The sequence below is a fragment of the Corvus kubaryi genome, unplaced genomic scaffold, assembly GCF_017639235.1.
Source record: "Corvus kubaryi isolate FWS band 111438036 unplaced genomic scaffold, C.kubaryi_AGA036_p1.0 37385, whole genome shotgun sequence".
Classification (NCBI taxonomy): domain Eukaryota; kingdom Metazoa; phylum Chordata; class Aves; order Passeriformes; family Corvidae; genus Corvus; species Corvus kubaryi.
In genome coordinates this window covers 12,293,613-12,314,810 of record NW_024581127.1, presented here as the reverse complement: position 1 = coordinate 12,314,810, position 21,198 = coordinate 12,293,613, and the positions used below count along the sequence as shown (strand labels likewise).

Below are 21,198 nucleotides of genomic sequence, written 5' to 3'. Positions count from 1 at the left end.
TAAATTATTTGTCTGAGTAATTAAATTTAGATTGCACATTTCTCATTTCAAATATTTTGACTCTTATCTATTTGGTTTTCCATTGTGGCTTAATTGGTGTGGTCTATATAAACGGACAATAAATTTATATACCTTTGTTATAAAGATCAGTTAGTGAATAGAACTTGGTATTTATCCCAGACAGAATTATGATTGAATGTATTTGCAAGATTAAAGCACTGAATTTACTTCTTTCTAATTAAAGGCAATTAAAGATTTGCAGACACAAATAAAAGACAATGAATTGAGGAATAAGTGTAGAAGCAAGTCCATTTGCAGGTGAAAAGAAGTGCCTTTGAAGCAGAACCAGCTGTATTTTCATTGAAAGAATAACAGTTTAGGAAGCTTTTCTGCATGTGCTTGCTTGATAGCATAATGTACTCATAAGCAGCTTATGCAGTACAGTATTCAGAAAATAGCAGTGCATTAATTTTTAAAGTAGCAAATGCAGGCGAAGAGCAATGCTGCCACATGATGATAATGAAGGTGGATATTGTAAAGTCTGCTGAGAGAAAAGAAAGCAGGGAGCTCCTGAAATGTGAACATTTATAAAACAATAACTAGATATTCATATGATAATAAGCTTGGACAGCAGCATCAACAAAGGCCAAAGATGCAGTCCTGTTTCTGCTTAAGCCTGATGAATTGAAAAGCAGAGAGGCAGTTTTTAGTCTGTTATTCAATTCCAGTAATGAGCTATTGTTAGAATGAAAGAGTAAATATCTAGAAGGGTTGGAAATACAATTATTTTTCTCATGAAGTTATTCTGTAGATTTTTTCAGGTTGTGTCTTAAACAGCAACGTCTTTAAACACAATCGTAAATGTAGTCAGTTTTCTGAAATACAGTGTTCATCAACATGCTGCATTCTCAGTTACATGTATAAAGGAGCTTGGTATGCATGCAGAAGTACAGTGTTGTGCATACTACCTGGCAGTGGCACAGTATTTCTGTAGACTAAAAAAAATTAACCCAGAACTTAATGAACTTGTCTAGCTCATACATATTATTTAGTTTAAGTTTTGCATTTGTCATCATGTCATTGGAGGTTTTAATTAAAAAGAATACTGAATATACAAGATCAGTTCATCTCTAATATGTTATTAAAATTATTGAATAGAAGATGTATGAGATCTCAATTTCCTTTGTAAGCAGAGTTAAATAAAAAAAATCTTGCAAAATTTATAGATATTTATTCCTAGTTACATGAAGAAAAACTCATGTTGCATATTGTATGAATCCCTAATACCCACTCTGAAGGATGCACCCTTTGTCATTTTTCACAATATAGCTGTTTTAGTAGCTAAAAAGCTCCCTGTATGTCACCCTTGTGGTCACCCTTTTCTAATCCTACATCTAGTAAAATAATCTTTGGAGGGACTGTCAGGAAGTAGAGAGCTGTAGTCAGTATAAATAGTTTAGTCTTGTCATGGAGTACTTCTTTGGCCTTAAAAATGGAAAGGAAATGATGGACCTGAAAAAGGAAAGAAGTGGTACATTTGTTCAAAAATAAATAAATAAATTGGGGTAGTTATAAAAAAAAAAAATAAGGAAAACTGGCACTAAAGTTTAGAGTTTGAGAGAAGAGCTGACAAATTGGTAACAATAATGACTAGTCAAAGAGGTAAGGATTTTGTTTAAGCAATACGAAAAGTAAGATTTAGTCTGGACATCTTCCAGTTCTTTTTGGCTTCTTCTTGCCTTTATATATTCCATCAGGAGAACTTGGTGTCTCAGATAGGCATTGGATAAAGCAGACAAATGGGGCTTTGTCTGATGAGTCTGTCACAACTGGCTTTGATGATCACTTCCTGAGAAGAAGAAATAGCTTAAACTGATGACTCTGACAGATAAATGTACAAGACGGCTTGCAGGACAAGGGAGATAAAACTAGAAGACATTGAGAGTGTGAATATACTTATCCCAACTGGTTGAATTTGCAAGCCCAAAAGAAGGGAGGCTGCAGGGAGCCTGTATTATTTTTTTCTGCTTGTTTTCCAGGTGGTAATGATTAGTATTCATGTGGCAGGAGCTTTGCATTTCATTGTTCTTTATAGTCCTGTAGTTCAGATGTCTTTCCCAAGGCCTCAGAAAGTTCACATGTTTTAAGAGTCTTCTAGTACAATTTCTGAATCTGGTTTTCATTACAAAGAAGTCCACAGATGCCCTTTTTAAACTTTTGCACTTGGTGGACTCAGACTGTTTCCCTACCATATTTTCTTCCTTTTGGCTATTACGTTTAGCAAGGAGAGTGGTAAATTAATGGCAGGTGCATGGATTTGGAGAACTACCAGCTCTAGAGTCATCATTGAAATAGCCTGTTTGTTATAGGAGAGTAAGTGATTCATATCAGACTTCATATAAATCTGGAAATATTCTCTAGATAAGTAGAATCCAGTCTTAGCTGTTGCCATGATGCTGGAATAAGGAGCAGCAGGGTGCCTGAAACCAAGGGAAAGAGTACCAATAAGCTTTCTCATTTGGATGAATAAACATGGTCCTGCCCATAGATGTATTTCACAGACTGGGTCTTCTGTGCAGTATTTTCCCCTGCTTGTGTCACCTTCACACTTGAGCTGTGGAGAAGAGGAGGGAGAATGGGCAATGGGAGGAAAGGGAGGTGGGTTTTACTAGCTCACTTGTGTCCCATTCCTAAAGGACCTTACCAAGCTTTCTAGTTTTCATTATCTAATGCTGTTGCATCACTGGAAGGGAAATCTCTGACCGTCTTGTTTCATTTACCCCTGATGGACGAGCAGCAAACCTGAATTATGAGAACTGAGATTGAATTTAGTGCTTGTCAGTTATATAGTTCCAAACTAAGATATTTTTCATGCTTAAAACATTTCAGATTGATACATTTCTGTAGTCTGTTCACAAGTAAGTAAGAACAGCTGCATGACTTATGAAAGTTGGCTCCCAACAAACAAACAAAAAAATTCAAGGCTAGGGTGTGTCTATGCCAAATTTCAGCCTGGAGTGTATTTTTATGAGTAATAAACTTCTGCCATTTGTAATGGAAATTCTGAAAGATCTTTTAACTATTTCATGGCAAAAGTATGAGTGCAGGACTTTAGGGAGCAGAAACACATTCTCTCTCTGGCTGGCTTAATCTCGTGATTTAGCCATTTTTGTGGTTTCTGCAATTCTTTCCTTAAATGTTCTGAAAACTTACTGTGCTCCTGATGCATCCTATTATCAGATATTACTGACTTCTGAAAAATAATGCTGCAGTGGTCCTGTCCTGCTTAAAAGATGTATTGGCTAGATGAATATATTGGAGCATCTGACATAAATCATCTTTCTGTCATCCTTTCTTTACTCTATCCTCTAAGTTTCCTTGGCTATATGCTGCCTTTTTTTTTTTTTTTCCTAATACATATGGTTTTGGTTATTTTTCCATTTGTCATTGAGTATTTTAAGTTATTTCAAGTCTTTTATGAATAGTATCTGACCAAAGAATAATATGGAGACCTTCACAATATATGATCCATAGGACTGAGGAGAGATTATATAATGAAAGCAAATTTGTAATCAACATTCACAGTATGCTACACAGATGATCTTTGTATTGAGTACGAGCAGGGTGATACAAACAGTAGATGAAGTCAGAAGTGTGTTTCCATGAATCCAGTATATCACTGGAGAAGACATTCATGTTTCAGAATTTCATCACTACACTATAATATCCCAGTTTTGAAGGTGGCCATAAAATGAGAAGTTTGCATTATTGATTATGAATGTAAAATCACATCTGCTTGGACAAATGGGATTTTTGTATACAAAACCACTGGACAAAGTTATAGAGGAAAGGTTAAATTATTTGACTGTAGCAGCAATGAAAGCTAATGTACAAATAGGTAAACTTAGTGATCTGAAAAAGGCCAGACACTCTGCTTCACGCATTAAAGCTTGGCTTTGGAATTAGGCATAAAAAAAAAAAAAAGATGTATGCATTAGGAGTGAAAAAATGAAAAGGACTTTTTAAAAAAACCAAAGCAGTTGTACTGAGGCTCTATCCCTTGGAGCAGTTTCTTCACAGATTCCTCTTTTTCTTCTCCTTTTGTGACTGTATCTGTACCTTGACACCTGTTAACTTAAATAAGGTATGGTTAATAGTTCATAATACAATACTAACAGGCCTTTCAGACAGCAGAAATATCCCTGAGAGATACCAAGTGTTTTATGCTTTGTTATTTCGTTGAGATAAATGATTTATACCATTTCTACCATTTTTGAATAATTACATGTCCTCCTCTGAACTCAGTTCATCCAGACTCACAGTAGTCAAGCCCTGGACTGCCCTCTGTGACTGCAAGAGGTAGTCCCTGTAACTTGTAGAAAGTTCTAGAAGATTTTGTGTAATGTGTTTCTACAAGCAGATGGTGTCAAGCAATGGTGTTATTAGTGTTTACTTAGACTGATCTCCATATCTCTGAGTTCTGATGCCTGCAAATAATGTTCCAGTTCAGAATTATAAATGTTTACATTCACCAGAACGTCTTGTATTGCACATTTATGTATATGCATTAGAGATGACTAGCCAAGAAAAATTCTAATGAAAATTTTGATTTCAATGAGAGGGAAAAACATCATCCACCCTTAATCTATGTATTTGCTGGCTGATTCCTATGGAGCAATTTATTAAACATTGTTCCAGTGGATATGTATCCATAGTTGTATTTTGATGTCACTGTGGAGTAACAGGTTCTACACTGATTTGTTGGATCTTGTGCTATCACTGTTTGTGTTAAGGATGGTTGTTCCACAGATTGAGTCCCTGTGTTACAGAGTAGCTGTTGTTTAAAATGCTGGAGTGTGGGATGTTTTTAATGTGTTAAACCTGACTTTTCAACTGAAATAAATGCTCACTTTCTTAATGTTCTTTTTGCTGCGTTTTCATTAAATATGCTTTTTTCTCTAGGGAAACAAGATTATAAGAAAACCAGGCCTATGTTAAGAGCTACAAGATTAAAAGCAGAGGCCAAGAAAACTGCACTAGGCGTAAAGGTAGAGACCTCTTTGATAGCTCAAACCACCTTTGTTTGTTTCTTTTCCCCATAGATGTACTGTGTGAATATTGACTTCTGAGAGATATTGTTTATGACACTTCAAAATCTAAGTAGAATGCTAGAATCTAAAATATTTATGATGAATTGCTTTTACTTAACCCTAAAATGACTTGAATATTTGAAGTGCTGAAAGATTTTACATAGTCTATGTCCTTGTTATGATGCATGTGTACTTTAAGGTTTAAAGTACTGTGCTTAGAAAATTGATGGTTTTGGGGAGCCTGTCTACACACAGAACAAGTTCTTTAACTATTTCATACAGTTAGACAAATTACAATAAACATCTCCAGAGTTCCTCTTCTGATCCTATACCAGTAGTAATTTGAAGACTGGGTTTAAGTATTGTTAATTCTCAGCATTATTGTCTCAGTCTGTATCCTCGTGTACTGCCTCTGACTTGGAAAAAGAAGGCTTAGCTAACAGCAAAACATATGGAAAGGTACTAAACTTTATTTTGAAAATGTACCCTTTTCAGGCAGGTATGAAGTATAACAATTACTTTTGATCACAGCTGTGAATATAAGCAAGGAGGGCAATTAGAAATATTTTCTGTTATCTACTACCCAGTGTGTCATCAAAATGGGATCTATCTGAACACACATTATTTATGTTGCCTCCAGTATTTTTTTTCCTCAAACTTATTTTTTTAATCTAACTGATACACTATTAACTTAGCAGCAGGAGTAAAACCTGAGATAAATAAAAAAGTGGATCCATTACTTGGATATTCTAGTGAAAGAAACTTCAGAAATGTTAAAAGGAGAACATTTTCTTGTTTCTGGCAGATGAGAAATCAATTTTTTCAAGTTATAGCTTATAGCAAATGCCAAGGTATTACTACCAAGCTGTAACAGCTGTTAGGCTGCCAGATGATGTATTTGGTTGTCTTCCAGAATTTGCTATTATAATCACGAAACAGTGCTTTCTTTTTGCTCCTGATTGCTGATCTCGATCAAGCATTACCATGCGATGCAGTATGTTTTCACAACATAATCTCCTCAGTTAGTGCTGTGTGTCAGGTTTTAATGAGAAAAAGTAGATTGCCTTTTTTGTTTAAAGGATAGATTATTAACCTTTTGAATTCCTTTTCCTTCCTTATTAAATTTTCCTTTTTCTTTTCATTTTTCTTTCAATGACGTGACCTTTTAAAAGTGATGTTCTACTTGGAGACTTAGTGTACAGCCTAATTCTTTTAAAATGTACAAGTTTTTTGCATGTCTTTCACAAGTGAGAAGAGTATGAGATTTGGTCCTTCAAAACCTGTTTCATTTCCTTATTTTCTTAAGTAATTCTTTCCTAAAAATGAGGGTGAATGGGAAAGCATATGTGTAATCATATATGTAATGAAGAATTGAGTATTAGTGAATAAAGGACATCTGCCATCAAGGTGCACACGTGCTCTCCAGGTCATGAGGGTGTGTTCCGAGGGTTCTGCTGGTTGCACTGTGTGATGTCTCAGGTTTGCAATTCTGCCTCTGCCTTAAAAAAAAAAATCTTTAAAATATTTTCTTCTGGCTGTAATATTTTTTTGTGCTTCTGAACCTTAAAAAAAACGAACTGGATCATCCCCAAGTAGATCACAGTAATTTGTTTTGCTTCCAAATTGCTGAGAAAAGCTGACAGAGCTGAAGCAAAAAGGAAGGTAAGTTGGGCACCTTTCCCTTTGGGGATTTGCTTGTAGGGGAAGGAAAGCAGGGCTTTTGACTACATCTTTCTCACTGAGCCTGCTTAATGCCAACAACCTCAGGCTTACTAAATGTTACAATGCTTCTACCAGAACATGGGCAATTTCTGTAGAATAAACTCTGCACTTCTGCTGACAGACCCTGCAGTGCACAGCATGGAAGCGAGACGTATTTAATGTCTTGGGGTAAAGGTGCACCTCTTCCCATCTTGCGGTGACAGCTCTTCACCCTGCTCAGTCCCTCCAGCAGCAGAGCTTCACCATGGACAGTAGATGCTCCTGGAGTGTCTGCAGGGAAATCACCTTCCTTACCCCCGGAGAGGCTGCTTAGTTGTGAAGCCCCATAACCTATATCACTCTCTTCAGGCACAGCATGTTTTGTTCAGTCCAGTGTTAAGATCCTCCAGCTGTCCAAGTGCCACCTTTTTTTATGTTCATCCTCCACACCTATCCTAAATACTCCATTGTTTTCTGGATAATTTTTGAAATAATTCTTAACAGCGTCTGTTTGGTGTGACAGCAACTGGCAGGACAGAAGAGAACACAATTTGTTCTTCAGATCCCTTGATCAGTTGTCCCAAGGCCCTGAGGTCCCTCTTGATCATCCATAGTCTTGCTGGGACTTTGTCTGTGTCCACCTGGAAAACCAGTGAGCAATAGTCAGTGGGCCATGCCAAGCTGGGAAGTTTCTTGGTGATTTCCCTTACATGTCCTTACAGGAAGGCAACACACCTCCGTATGGGCTGGGTCCAGTTGGCATATTGGGCCCTCCATTCCTCTCAAAAGGGAGTCACCAATGACTACTACCCTCCTTTTTTTCTTAATTGAGGAGGTTTTGATCTGGGGGGTAGGTTGCCCTGCCCCACACAACCCCTCCAACCTGGATGGATCTTCATTCACATTCTCATCTCCCTGGCCATCAAATTCCAGGGCCTCATATCTATTGTTGAAGGGCACCTGGAGAGGTGAGGTAGGTAGGTCAGGAGGGAGTTTGCCTGCCACACCAAGCAGAAACCCAATTCCACTCCTCTCTGTCTCTTAAGAGCTCCTCCTTATCCCTGTGATGAGTGATTGTAATAAGCAACATGATTCACCTTCCAAAGGCTGGGATTTTAGTCTTTTTTATTATGTAGGCCCTTATTCTGTGCTGTAGCAGCTGATTGACTTCAATCTGTGTTGAGAGGAAAAAAAAAAGAGATAAAACTACAATGCTGTAATCAGTAGGCAGTTTAAATATAAATAAATAAATAATAAATAAAAATAAAAGTCCAAAGTTCTTGTAAATGTTTGAGAAGAAACCAGACACATACGTGTATTTGGAATGTATTTTATTTGTTTATATACATAGCTATTCAGTACATGATGCAGTATGCAGCATTACAAAATAAACCTTTTATTATAAAAAGGTAAGTTAAAGTCAATAAAAATATTGTAGAGAAAGAATAAATGTAAAAGTATAAACTCTCTGGGAAAGGGGAATATTTTTGTCGTTCTGTGAAGTACACAATAAGCTAACACACTAAGCACCATACAGCCTCTTAAAACAATAGGCTTTTTAATGTCATTGGTAACTCTAGGGTTGCTTTGCATTAGTGTCCTGAAGAACTTAAATGTCTTGCTATAAACTAAGACTTAATGTAGAATTTAGGGTGGAAAAAAAGAGAACTAGAAAATAATGAAGGGATTTTAGTCCTTAGTTTCTACGAGGATAATGAAATTCAAATGTTGTGTATTTCACCATGAGAGCTGACAACATTAGCTTAAAAAAAGGCCCTATAAATGACATAAAACTTTTCAGAACCAATCCCCTGGAGATTCTTCACATTTCATCGCTGGCATACTAATTAGCTTGTCTTGTCAAACTTTGATTGCCTTGTCATTTTAATGCAAGGTTTAAAGTAACAAAGTTTCTTTCAGTCACTGGCATTTAGTACTTTTTAATTTCCCCAATGAGGGATTTTTATCTGTGTTGATAATGTCAGAGAAGCAGCTGAGCACTAATAACTATCAAAAGTTAGTTCAAGCAGGGTGACCATGCTCGTGTTTGGTGTGTCATATTTGCTCTTTAAACATGTTTAAAGATTAAATATTTTAGCAGAGCTATTGTACTGGCTCTGTTTGTATATGTGACACTAATGTAGACAGTGCCAAAATACATTGTGTCTCTTGGAAAAGCAGGACCCCTGTCTTAAGAAACGACTCCAAGAGAAAGCAGTATGCTGTTTGTCTCCTGGTGTTTGGATAAGACAAAATTCTTTGTAGCAGTACTAAAAAGGGAGCCTCTGAACTTTCTTTGGGTCGTTTTGTTGTCCAGCTGCTCCTCCTTACGAAGTAGAGCAGGAAGGCCTTTCTACCACTGGTGCTGGCTCTGCTCTCAGTGGATGAGGAAGATGTGCCAGCAGGAGGGTGACAAGCAGAAAATGGTTTGAGAAGTGTGGAAGCTTTGCCCCCAGATAGCTGGAGTTTGGTATGCAGAGACCGAAAGTAATGGGAGTTCTTGGGGAGAGATTTTTTTCACAGGCTGCAAGAACAAATCAGTGGTCCGTGGGACAAGTGATGAAGTTTTCTGTGTTCTTGAAAGGTAGGCAAAAATCTTAAAAGTAGTATTTGCAAAGTACTTGCAAAGACATAACTGACTGCAGAATATCAATCCGTAGAGAATTAGCAACATAGTACATCAATTCAGCTAAGGAAAAAATGTTTCCTAGACAAAGTGAGAGCTTACTGTCTGTCATTCTTTTGCATATCTGCTTAATCTGTTGTGTAATTAGCTACCTCACTATGGAGAGTTTATCTCATCTGGAACAAGTTAGATACAGATATAGATAAAAAGACATTCCTAGTGTATTTTGGCAAGGGGTATTCTCCGATTTCATGCTGTTCATAATCTGCTAAATTAGTCAACTATATTTGCCAAGATACAGTTTCATAGCTTTGCAGAAATTAAGGCCACAAGAGACTATTAGATTATTTGATCTGCACTTCTATATGTTACAGATCATAAAATTTCATCCAAAGACTTTCTGCAAAGTCCAAGCACTTTCTAATGACCAAAATACTGGGTCTTCAAACAACTTACGTATCTCACAAAGTGCAGAGCAGCTTAATGTGCCACCAATGAATAAAGTGTGATGTTCCCAGTTATCCCAGTGGTCAGGCTTTGACCCCTGACCTTGAAATGAAAAGGAGGAGAAACAACACATACAAAGTAAAGAACAAAATCAGACCCTTGACTGACCTGAACACATGTATTGTAATCATGGTGGTTTGAGGTGTGAAGAAGATGCACCAAGTAAATTCTTAGGAGGATTTTCTGTACCAGCTTGGAGCAGTAGCTCATCTTTCTCAAGCCTTCTTATGTCTCTACTTGGGACAAATCTGTAACACTTCAAAGAATAATCAACAACAGCAAAACCTCAAGTCCCAGAAATGAAATCAATACAACTGGAGGAAAATTTCTACATCAGGAAACTTTTTATGCTATATAAAAAAGTCTGAGCAGTTAAACATAGGATGCTATTACTTTAGTAACCTGATACTTCAGGGGTTCAGAATATAACATTGACTGTGGAAGTAATCTGAGTTTTCCTATGGCCCTGAAGGAGAGGAACAGCTAGGAGAGCTGAGTTTGCTGACTCCAAGGCTGGCAGCCAGGTCCTTCTTTTCACACAAGCCCGAGTTGAAGTATTCTTCACAATTGCTAAATAAAATTGTACTTTTTGGAGAGAGATCAGTTGATAAAAGACTCACAGCTATGGAAGTCCGTATTTTCCCGAAGAATGTTCAATCATTCTTGCTCCTAGAAAATGGCATCTTAGTTCAAGGCTGAACTTACCTAAATGCAGCTGGGCCTTGAAAGTTTCTTGTAAACAGGATAGAAGGACCTCACACTGTGAAATGCTTTACTCAAATAAGGTGTATATAACTATATGCTGTAACCAAACTACCTCTCATTCTTCTCTATGATAAAATAAATACTGGTCATCTCCCTGCTGGAAATTCCTCCACCTTTGTACATCCAGAAATCACGCTGATGGAGTAGCTACTCCTGAAATCCAGAGACCTTCTTAGAATCATAGTTTTTCAAGGCAGAGTACTGCACTTTATAAGTACTGTCTTCATCTTTGATACCTGTATATATTATTTTGCATTTAGCTGTATTAAAATGAATCCTGTTGCTTTGTAGGCATATAGCCGAGTGTTTTTGATGACTCTCTAATAGTACCTTGTTCTCATTATTTGAGATAACAATGATCTCTGTTCCACCTGAAGAAGATCTCTCTTCCACCTACAGTAAAAAATTAGAACTGAAAAAGTGTGGATAAAAGTTCATAAATTACTTTTGCTGCCTTCTGTTAGCTGTAGAATGTCCTGCATTAAGGAAGTAAACATTTATTTTTAAATATGGTTTAGTTAAAACTCTAAAAAATGGGCGCAGTGAATATCCACCTTAAGCGTTTAGTTAAAAACTATATGAGATAAAAAGATTTTCAAGTTAATATATATTTATTTTTACAGGTGTCCTTGGTCAGCTTGATTTTCTTTCCGTCTCTTTTCAGAAAGAGCTAGGAATAGTTTAGCATTTCAAAGAGAGCAATTTGTGGTACTCTTTCACTTAGTTTTAAGCAGGTTTCAGGTAAAAAAGGTGTGATTCTCTTTGAAGGACAATTAAAAAACATGTAAAATCGCCCTGAAATTTCCTGGAAGAATTATATTTCTCTATATGTGTAGGGTATGATGCTGCCATACACAGTGTCCAGATTTGTGTTATCATAGCTTACATTTTTTCCTCACCCCATCTTCTGATCAATCTTGTTTAGATCCCAGCTCTGCCACTTGCTCCATCAGGGTGAATTTGAGGACATAATCCAAGTATTTTGGCATGAGGGACATAAAACTGACAAAAAATGATAGGAGAATTAAATCTACATTATGCTGTAATGGTATGCATTTCCTTTATGAAAAGTTTCTGTAAAACTTAAACTGAAATCGGTAGGGTTCTACATATGTTATTGTAAATGTAAGAGAATAAAATAGAAAATTCTGTTCCTTTTTAAAGGCTTCTTTGACTGTACTTTGGGATTTGAGAGGAGGGATGTTGTTTCCTAGTGTTCTGTACCATGATATAAAAGAAAAAAGAAAGAGAAAAAAACCCCTCTGATCATTTTATTTCTATAGGACTTTTTCTATATTCTTTAATTATTCATGGTGAAATCCTTTGCGTAAATGGATTTTTCAGAGGATGACAGGGATGATCCATAAAGTGCAAGAGAAAGGGAGCTATATATGCCAAGCGGGGAGTATTTTAGCATTTCGTTTCTATGCATGACTTAAAATACAAATAGCAAAGCCTGAAAAGTATAAAACAAAATGACAATATATATCTGTTGTTGCAAATACAGTATAGTGGTGTAGGATCTCATTTGCTATTTACCTTGCAAACTTTATGTTTATAAAAGTTCATAAACTGGATGCAATTCTTAAGAGACTGCATATCCCTAGCTGAGAGCCAGATGTACTTTGTTAGGCCATTTATTTTAGATTTTTGTTACTCTGCCTTTTTCAGTAACTCAAAATTAAGATTCTTGCATAATTCTCCAACCTGGGGTTTCATTAAGATTTTTCATTCCCAGGAATAATAAATACTGATCCAGCCACCCAGTTCCCAATGGCTGTGCAAGGAAAATAGTATTGTTATCACAGTGTTACTCATTGTGAAACTAAGGCAGAGGAACTGAAGAACTGCTGCTCTCCAGCAGTTACTGGCCAGCCTGAGAATAAAACTCAGGATTTTCCCAATTCCACTTCCTTTGAAATAAATCTTTAATGCAGGTTCCTCAAAAGTTTGCTGCTGCTATCACAGCATTTTGTAAGGGAGACTGGGGAGAAGGGAGGGGAAAGGTAAAGCTATTGTAAAGCAGAAAGCGTGGGAAGTGTGGCATCCAAACAAGGGAAAAACTTTTTAATACTGGAATGAATTTGCTCTCTGTGTCAAGTGTGAATGGTTCCTGCATTGTACGGTTTTGTTGTCCACTCTCCTGAGCAGATGGAGCCTGCAGTTGTATGTCACTTGTTTATTACATCCTCTTAAGATTAGTAGCTGTGTGGCCAGATGGGTCTGGGAGCACAGCTGTGGATACAAGGAAATAAATGAAACCTGTCTGATGCTGCCATGCCCTTTTGTGAGATACTGACGTGTTGCAACTGCAACAAAGCAAAAATCACTTTCCTTTAATATATTAGTGAATTAGATGTACTTTTTTTTAAAATCAAATCATTTGAATCAGGAGGATGAAGTTCAGAGGATGGTACAATTCTAAGAGGAAAATGTAGCTGAAATCTGTAGCCAACAGCCTCAGCAAATTTGCAGGAGCAATTTTAATGTGGTAAAACAAATTTAAAGTACATCTCAATCATCCATATAAAATATAAAGCAAAGGTTTCTATAGAATAAAGAATATGCTCCTATAGAACATATGCCAACTAGGCAGTAGTATTTCAAAATTTATTAGATGGCATATGTTGAATTATTGATCCAACATTCTGATAAACTATATAATGCATTCATGTAAATGCAAATGAAATGCTGTTCCAAAGAAGAATGCCAGATTATGGGCTAAAAAATGAAATGCACAGTTTTAACTCCTTCGTGTCAGTGGACACACAATGCTGGTACAAAGCCACCACCAATGTAGAGATGCTGGGTAGGATTAATCCCACAGTGCACACCATAGATACCATCGGCACTCCCTTCTAGTCTAAGGGAAGGAATGGTGATTTTTGGGAAGAATTCACCTGGCTTGTCTTAAAGGACACAATGAATCTTAGACCAAAGAGGGCCAGATTCTGTCCTTGGACAGTAAATGGTGTCTTGTCTTGGTTCAGTGTAGGCATCTCCTTTCAGTCCCACTGACAGAGTAGGTTTGATGTGACATCTTCTGTACCAATTCATATCAGTTGTCATAAAATCACGGAACTTTTTTTCTTCTCATTTTAAATGTACTTTGGGATTGTTCCGATGTAGTTGTTTTATAGCTTAACATGAAGCTGAGAATTGGAGGGGAAGTTTGGCTTCTTTCTTTAGAGGGAGAGTGAGGTTTGGACTGTACTAATGTTTGGAGCATCTTGAGTGCACACTCTTAAAAATACATTGTGATGGTCAGGAGTGAAGCAGTAGATGTTAGCTGTAGAGTCACACTTTCTGTGAGCTGAAGGGACAGAAGGAATTTTCTCAAGTTTCATCTTTCATTGTCTAGCAAAACAAGAGTCAACACTATAGGAAGTGTGCTGTGCCTTACAGAAAAATAAAAACTTTAAAATGTGAAATACTGTGTCTTTGAAAGAAATAGAAAGGAAAGAAATATAGGAAAGAAAATAAAGAGGATGATCATACAATAATTTATTATATTTTTACAGAGTCCAGCCTTAAGATGATAGGCAGCCACATAATGAGTATGTGTAGTACAAAAACATTTTTCTGCTTCTGAAAGCTGCTATTAATCATGTATACTTTGGAAGTCTCTTTTATGTTAATTAAGGAAGATGCAGCAAGTTGCAATATTTTATGGGAAGAGAGGCAAGTGCAAATTGTTGTGCTTTTTGCCTTATTGCAGAGCGGAAGAAAGAAAAGTTTGATCCAATTCTGAAGGAGTTTGTAGTTCCATATTGTACTGCATGCCAGGAGGTTGGGAGGTAGAGGTAGCAATTTTCATTGACTTCCACCATACTGTGTTTGCTTCATTAAAAAATTACAAATTTGTTGGCAAAAAGCAGTAACATATTGCTAGAAAACATCAAAATTCACAGTGTAAATTCATAACTTAAATTTGTGTTCAAAACTGTGGTTTGTGAATTCTGTCTTTTCCTTTAAAAAAGAAGGAATAGGATAATAAGATATAAAGCTCCTATTTCTAGGTCAGACTAAAGATTTTTAAGCTAAATAGCCTCTTTCTGATGGTACAGCAGACTCACCAAAATCTTCATTAAGTGAATGGATTCATGGTAACCACAGTAGAGAAATCATTAAAACATCAATGCCTGATGCAATTTTATATGTGTGATGTTATTTTGATGTGCATTATAGAAGGCAAGTAATATTTAGTCATGATTAATCTGAAAATATGGTACTATTTCTAACAGGTTTTTGTTTTCTTTTGTTTCTACAGGAAGTTGCCCTTGTCCTTGCAGCTATACTGGTATTTTTGTTGGCTTTCTATGCTTTTTTTTATCTTAATGTTTCCAATGAAGTTGACCTTGATCTGGATCCAGATGAAAACTAGCAGATGTAATGAATCTATCATCAAGATTTCTTCAGCTTCAACAAGACTACGTAGGAGCACACAGTCCCCTTTACTGTAAGACAGTAAACAATACCATTTCTTGCAGTCCGAATTCATAAGAACGTTTTGCAACACGTCGGTCACATTCCAGGTCTCCAAAATAAGAACACTTATGCCTGGCCAAGTGTTTTTGTTTAACACCAAAGCCAGGAGCAACAGTACAATAGATGAAGTTTATTGTTTACATTATTTTTTTCTCAGGCAGAGAACTTTGATGTCAAAAGACAGGTGCTACTATTATCATGGGTACTGATGCTGACTTCACAGGAGGAGTGTCTGCCTTGGCCAAATTTAGGAATCAGAGCTTCCTAATAACCAAATTAGCTTCCTTTTCCTTTCCCAAAAGAAAGCAGAAATACCAAATAAGAAGTATTTTCTTCATTTGTGTTTAAAATATATCAAAAACACCTCATCCTTTCTCTCCCTTTTAATCTTTCTCGTGCATGCATGCACATGCGTGAAGATGGAAGAAACTGTAGGAAAAAAATACCTTCTTACAAGCAGTCTGTCACCTTCTATATGGACTTAATTTTCTGTCATTCCAGATTCTGTGTGCCCATGTATCTGCAGTAATCTTTTTCATTCTTTTGCCAACTGTTCAGCACACATGTGTTCTGTTAGAAATGGCACCTGGATGACAGAAGCTCTAACATTCACATATGCTTCTGAAACACAGTTCTTTGCCTCCTGTGCTGTCTGAACTAGTGTAAATAGAAAGTTTAGTCGATGTTGGTTTTAATTAGTGTATTGGTCTACTATTAATATAAAGTCAAAATTGTATTTTAATTATGCTCTTCCTGATTCTTTTGGTATCAACTTGCTCTACCTGCTAGGGGCATGTTGTATAAAAACACTTCTTTCCAGCTATACAGTCATTTTAATCATCAAACTAATGTGAGAGATTGTAAGTAATAAGAAAACACTTTTTTTTTCCAGTGTACTAATAATTGGTAACTCTTGGCTCCATTACATCCTCCAGTTCTTGCAAATTACCTTTCAAATTAGGCACTGTAGATAGCATTTTTGTTCCTTTTGATAGCCAGAAGCCACCTGAAGAATTTGGTGTGTCAGAGCAGCTGCAGGGAGCTTTAAAATTCTGGCTTTATCCTGTTCTGCTTTGAGTTTGGTATATAACTCAGCTTGTGGATGTAAAGACTCCGTTTTGATCCTCTTAAAAATATGGTCAGTCCTTCTCTGAGTTTGATATCAAGAAACACGTAGAGCCCTTGGTGCTGAATGTGGCAAGGAATTTAGGCAGACTGACTTCCAGAAAAGTTTTCATAATACTGGAGTTAGTGAACTACCTTGGCTTTGCCTTTGGTATCAGCTTCAGAGCTGAATGTTAGGTTTAATTGCAGCTGAGATATTTACTGTCGTGTTCCTTAGATACCTAAGATTTCTTATAGCGATTTTGAAGACAAAGGAATACAAATCGCAGCAAATATTATAATGGAAAATATATTTCTTTTAAATTGACACAGTACCATTATCAGCACTTAAGAAACTTGGATCAATACAGTTAATTTTTAAAACATACAGTAACTATGACCATATACATTATGAGTCTCTAAGGATCCACTTCATATGTGTCATCGTCTTCATTCACTTTATGCAATGCAAAACAGCGCCTCTAGAAATTCAGAGTACAACAGTCTTCCAAAAAATATATGAAAGAGAAACATATATATGCAAATATATCTCATTTTCTAATTATGACTGTTACAAAATCCTAACATTTATGCATGCATATGACTTATAGTCCAGTGCTAGTCGCACACTTGACCAAACATCTCGCAACATGTTGAATTTATGGTGAAGCATTATCTGACACATAGCCCAACTTCCAGTGGAGGGAAAAGCATATCACAAGCTGTCTCCTTGGATGTGACATGCCTTTCACTTCACCAGTGCCCAACCACATGTCGCAGAAGCTGCACATCTCTCCTGTTACTTTGCATTAGCAGTTTTTGTGTTCTATAACATGCTGGGAAGATTGCTTTCTTAATGTCAGCATATAGCTCTCTGGGTCATGTGTGGTCTGAGAAAGATGTGTAGTTACTCCCTTCATGCAGGTCATCTCGTAACCTGCTCTCTCAGTTGGTTGTGTTAAAAAGCAAGCAATTTACTGTCAAATTTGTGAACATGAAGTTCCTAGAACAGGAATATTCCATTTCCCATGACTATGAATCAGACCAAATCTGAAGTGCGTATATATGAGATTCTGTCAGCTTTCCCTATGTGTGGCTTATGAGTCCATATTGCCCACAGTTTGCAGTTTATCTATTGGCTTTGTTTGAATTAGGTCTTTTCATTTGCATGAAAGATCATGGAATCATGAATTAATTGAATGGTTTGGGTTAGAATGAACCTGAAAGATCATCTGGTTCTAAAACCCCTGCCATGGGCAGAGACACTTTCTACTAGACCAGGTTGCTCAAAGCCCCGTCCAACTTCCAGGGATGGGACATCCACAGCGTCCCTGGACAACCTGTTCCAGTGCCTCACCACCCTCAGAATAAAGAATTTTTTCTTAATGTCTAATCTAAATTTACTCTCTTTTAATATGAATCGATTCCCTTTTGTGCTGTCACTACATGCTCTTGTAAAATGTCCATCTTTCTTCTAAGCTTCCTTCAGGTACTAGAAGGATAGTCTCATGTAAGGGGAAAATTTCTTTTTGCTTAGACTGGGTAGACTTCTGTTCAGTGTACATAGGAATACATGGTCAATATTGCAACAAATATACTTCCTCTCTTATCAGTACAATAATTCCTAATGGGACATGTGGTTTATTTTGCCCTTAATTATATCTGAGATTGAAATATACCTTTTGGATTTTGGACCATCTATCTTTGTATGAGTTGCTCAGTGTCTTATTTTATTAAGAAATGGTTTTTTTTCTATTTTGGTTCTCGTATTAATGTTGAACACATTGAATTATGTATGCATTTGAAATGACATTAAAGCAATCTAAACAGCACAATGTTAAAAAGTGAGCACTGATGTCAGTTTTAGAATATCTGGATTATTTTAGGCAGTTCTAGCCCCTAAGCTCATATTAAAACTAAATGTGGCCTATGAATACTTAAAGGACAATGAAGAGAACTTCATTTGGCTTCCTACCCAATACCAATGCATCAGATCTCTTTCTGCAGTTGATCCATGCAGCTCTATCACCTCAGTCTTACAAGAATTTTTTATTATAAAATAAATAATTCTATATGCTTGTTTCAAATAAGGATTACTGATCAAATAATTTACACGGCAAATGTGGCTTAATGAGTTTTTTCAAAGGTATTTACCTGTAGGAAAAGGTAGACATCAGTAGTGTTGTTGCCCTCCTGGAGTAAACTGAGTTTCTTTCTAGCAGAGGTTGTGGAGTAGATGCCTATACTGAGTCCTTGTGCTGTGGGTGGGAGCAGATGTCTTGTCTGGAAGAATCTCTGGCTAGGAAGGCATAACAGTCTTCCAGCAGTGATTTTGCTCAGTATATCTTCCTAGGCCGTTTTTCTTTTCCCATTGATCCTACAAAAGAAGAACTAGCATGTAGACCATCTCAGGACAGAAGCCTCAGTCTAGGATTTTTACTAGTGCTTCTAGTGAACATTGCCAAGGAAAGGCTCTAGCTCGACTTCCTAGAGTCCATAAACATATTTTACTGGAAGCTTAGGAGGCACATTAAGCATTTCCCTAATAGACCCTAGAGATACATTTAAACTTTTCTTAAAGAATGCTTTAGTTAAAGTTCACTGTTGCATATCATATAGACATCGTGATTCAGGATCAGAAATAGCTCCTTCCATGCATCAGACCAGCTGTAGCAGGGATGACATGTAGACTGGGAGATTGTGCTGCAGCACATAACTGCAGATAGCTATGACACAAGCAAAGTCATCTGTTTACTTAGGTGTCCTCTAGAGCAGCTGACCTAAAAGTTGTGTTTGAAAACATAGGTTTGGAACAACCCTACTAAAGGAAAGCACAGTTAAAGACCTACAAAACTGTTCATGCCTCTTCCATGAAAATTGCTACCATGGAAGAGGCTTATCTTCTGACTTAGGGCCAAGTTTGGAAGCTGCCATTTCAAGAAGGAAAATGTTGCTAGCAGCTCCCAGTAGAGTGATGACTGATAAGGGATTGTGCCTGTAAGGCACAACTGAGCCAGTTGGTGAAGGTCAAATGCATTTGGGATGATTCTCTGTAGATGACTATACTTGAAAAGCAGAGTAGGCAAGTTAGAGTGCCAACAAAAAAGATAGTACAGATCTTGATCGCATTTCAAGTTCTACTTACAGTAGCATAGTAATTAGTGGTGCTTATGACTAAGAAAATAACAATATGGCACATCAATAAGACAGCAGAAATGTGATGTTGGAACTGCATCCTAAAAGATTTTACAGTGGATTATGTCTGCACTTTAGGAAGTGAAGCCATGAAATGAATAAATTGGCAAAGATTGTCTGTGATCTTATGCTTACAATATTTTTCCCTGAAAGAGCCAGCAGAGATATTTTGCAGTACTTTTCCCCATCATCCTCTTAGTTTGCTGTAATGCATTTTTGTAGATGTATTTCTTTCTACACATTTCCAAGAGTGAAAAAAATTTTTTTGCAGTTCATCAATTCATTTAATTGACAGAATCCTCTACTCATCCTTTTATCCCCCCTTAATCACAATCAAATTAGTGGGGAGACAGCCAAAATGTTAGGTACCAGTGTCTTTCAAGCAGATGTCACACCACTATTTTTTAGCTCGTTTAAATGAATAAACATGTTAAACTGTGAAGTATTACATTTTAGATTTTTTCATTAAAAAAATGGGACAATCTGTTTACTGTCCTTAATTGAGACAACAATCCTGGTGGTTGCCAGTTTTGGCAGTTGTAATGATGAACTATAAATATTGGGACAGACTAACTGATGATTGTGGAGGATAGTTCAAGTACAATACTCATTCTGCATGAATACTTTTTTTCAGTGCTACATTTTTTCTAAATTCCGTGATTGTTATACTGGTTTTGCATGTTAAAACCACAAATAAATACGTGACTAGTCAATCAATAGGCTTGATTCTGTTGTCTTATTCTCCATAGCTACAAACTGCATATAAGAGCTGTCCACCCTGGACCACAGTTCATGCCTTGCCCAAACTCTCCCTAAAAGGTGTGTGTCCACATCTCAGGCATCAACATCAGTTACAAATGTGAGCTACAAAGAGCTTTGTTTTGCTGAACCATGGAAAAGCTGAGCGACATAATGATCTTTAATACTCCTTTTGCCATTTCACAAAGATACTGTAGGAATTTAAAATAGTGCAGCCACAGGAGGTGAGTATGGAGTTTGAAGTTTGGTGACAAACAGATGTTCTATCACACTTCCTCTAAACAAGACTGGGAGAAAATCAAAGCAAAATGGCCACTTCTTCCAGGAGCCAACCACCTCACATCTCACCATGTTGTTCAAGAAGAGATACGTCTGATATAAAATCAGAGCTACCACAACAACTTCTTTTTCATAGGACGATAAAAGGACCACAAGGAGATAAAGGTGTCAGGAGCAAAGCAGCTTCTTCTTGGACCAGTGGGTCATTTGTTTAGGTAAGAAAGAAACAGGGTTTGGGGATTTACACAGAGTAGTTGCTGCTGCCTTCACGTGTGAAGAAAGTCACATTATGCCAAACTAGAGTATTTTTGTGTGTCTGTTACAGAGTTAAATGTAAACGTTCTGATACTGGCAAGGTCCACATTTCTCTAGAGGCACCTTCTCCTGTGATACTATTAGCAGAGTGGAGGGATGTTGAGGGAAATGGCAGGGGAGCCCTTTTGCTGATTCTGCACTCCTAAAGCATCTCTCCGGCTCAGTGGGGAGCTGCTGGTGTTTAGAGTAGGACTGCAGTCTTGGATTGCTTTGGACAGGCTACAAAAAGAACAGAGCAGAGCTTAACCTACGGGGTGAGCGTCCTACCATTACTGGTGCCTGATTTGTTACCACAAGTAAATAGATGCTGAGACATTCAGCCATTTCACTTTTATTTATTAGGTTCTCAGGAAGGTGCCAGAAAAATTG

At 37.1% G+C, this 21,198-nt stretch overlaps 1 protein-coding gene across 5 annotated transcripts in view; it reads left to right on the top strand.

Annotated features, from left to right (window-relative positions):
• The window catches only part of TRIQK (triple QxxK/R motif containing), a 61,124-nt gene extending 40,931 nt beyond the window's left edge, over positions 1–20,193 (top strand). For all 5 annotated transcript variants that reach the window (XM_042036017.1, XM_042036016.1, XM_042036020.1 and 2 more), the window contains 2 exons: positions 4,963–5,048; positions 14,960–20,193. In XM_042036017.1, coding sequence (XP_041891951.1) covers positions 4,963–5,048; positions 14,960–15,073 — 200 coding nt within the window. In that variant the 3' untranslated portion in view covers positions 15,074–20,193. The remainder of the gene's footprint in view (positions 1–4,962; positions 5,049–14,959) is intronic.
• Positions 20,194–21,198: the final 1,005 nt, after the last annotated feature.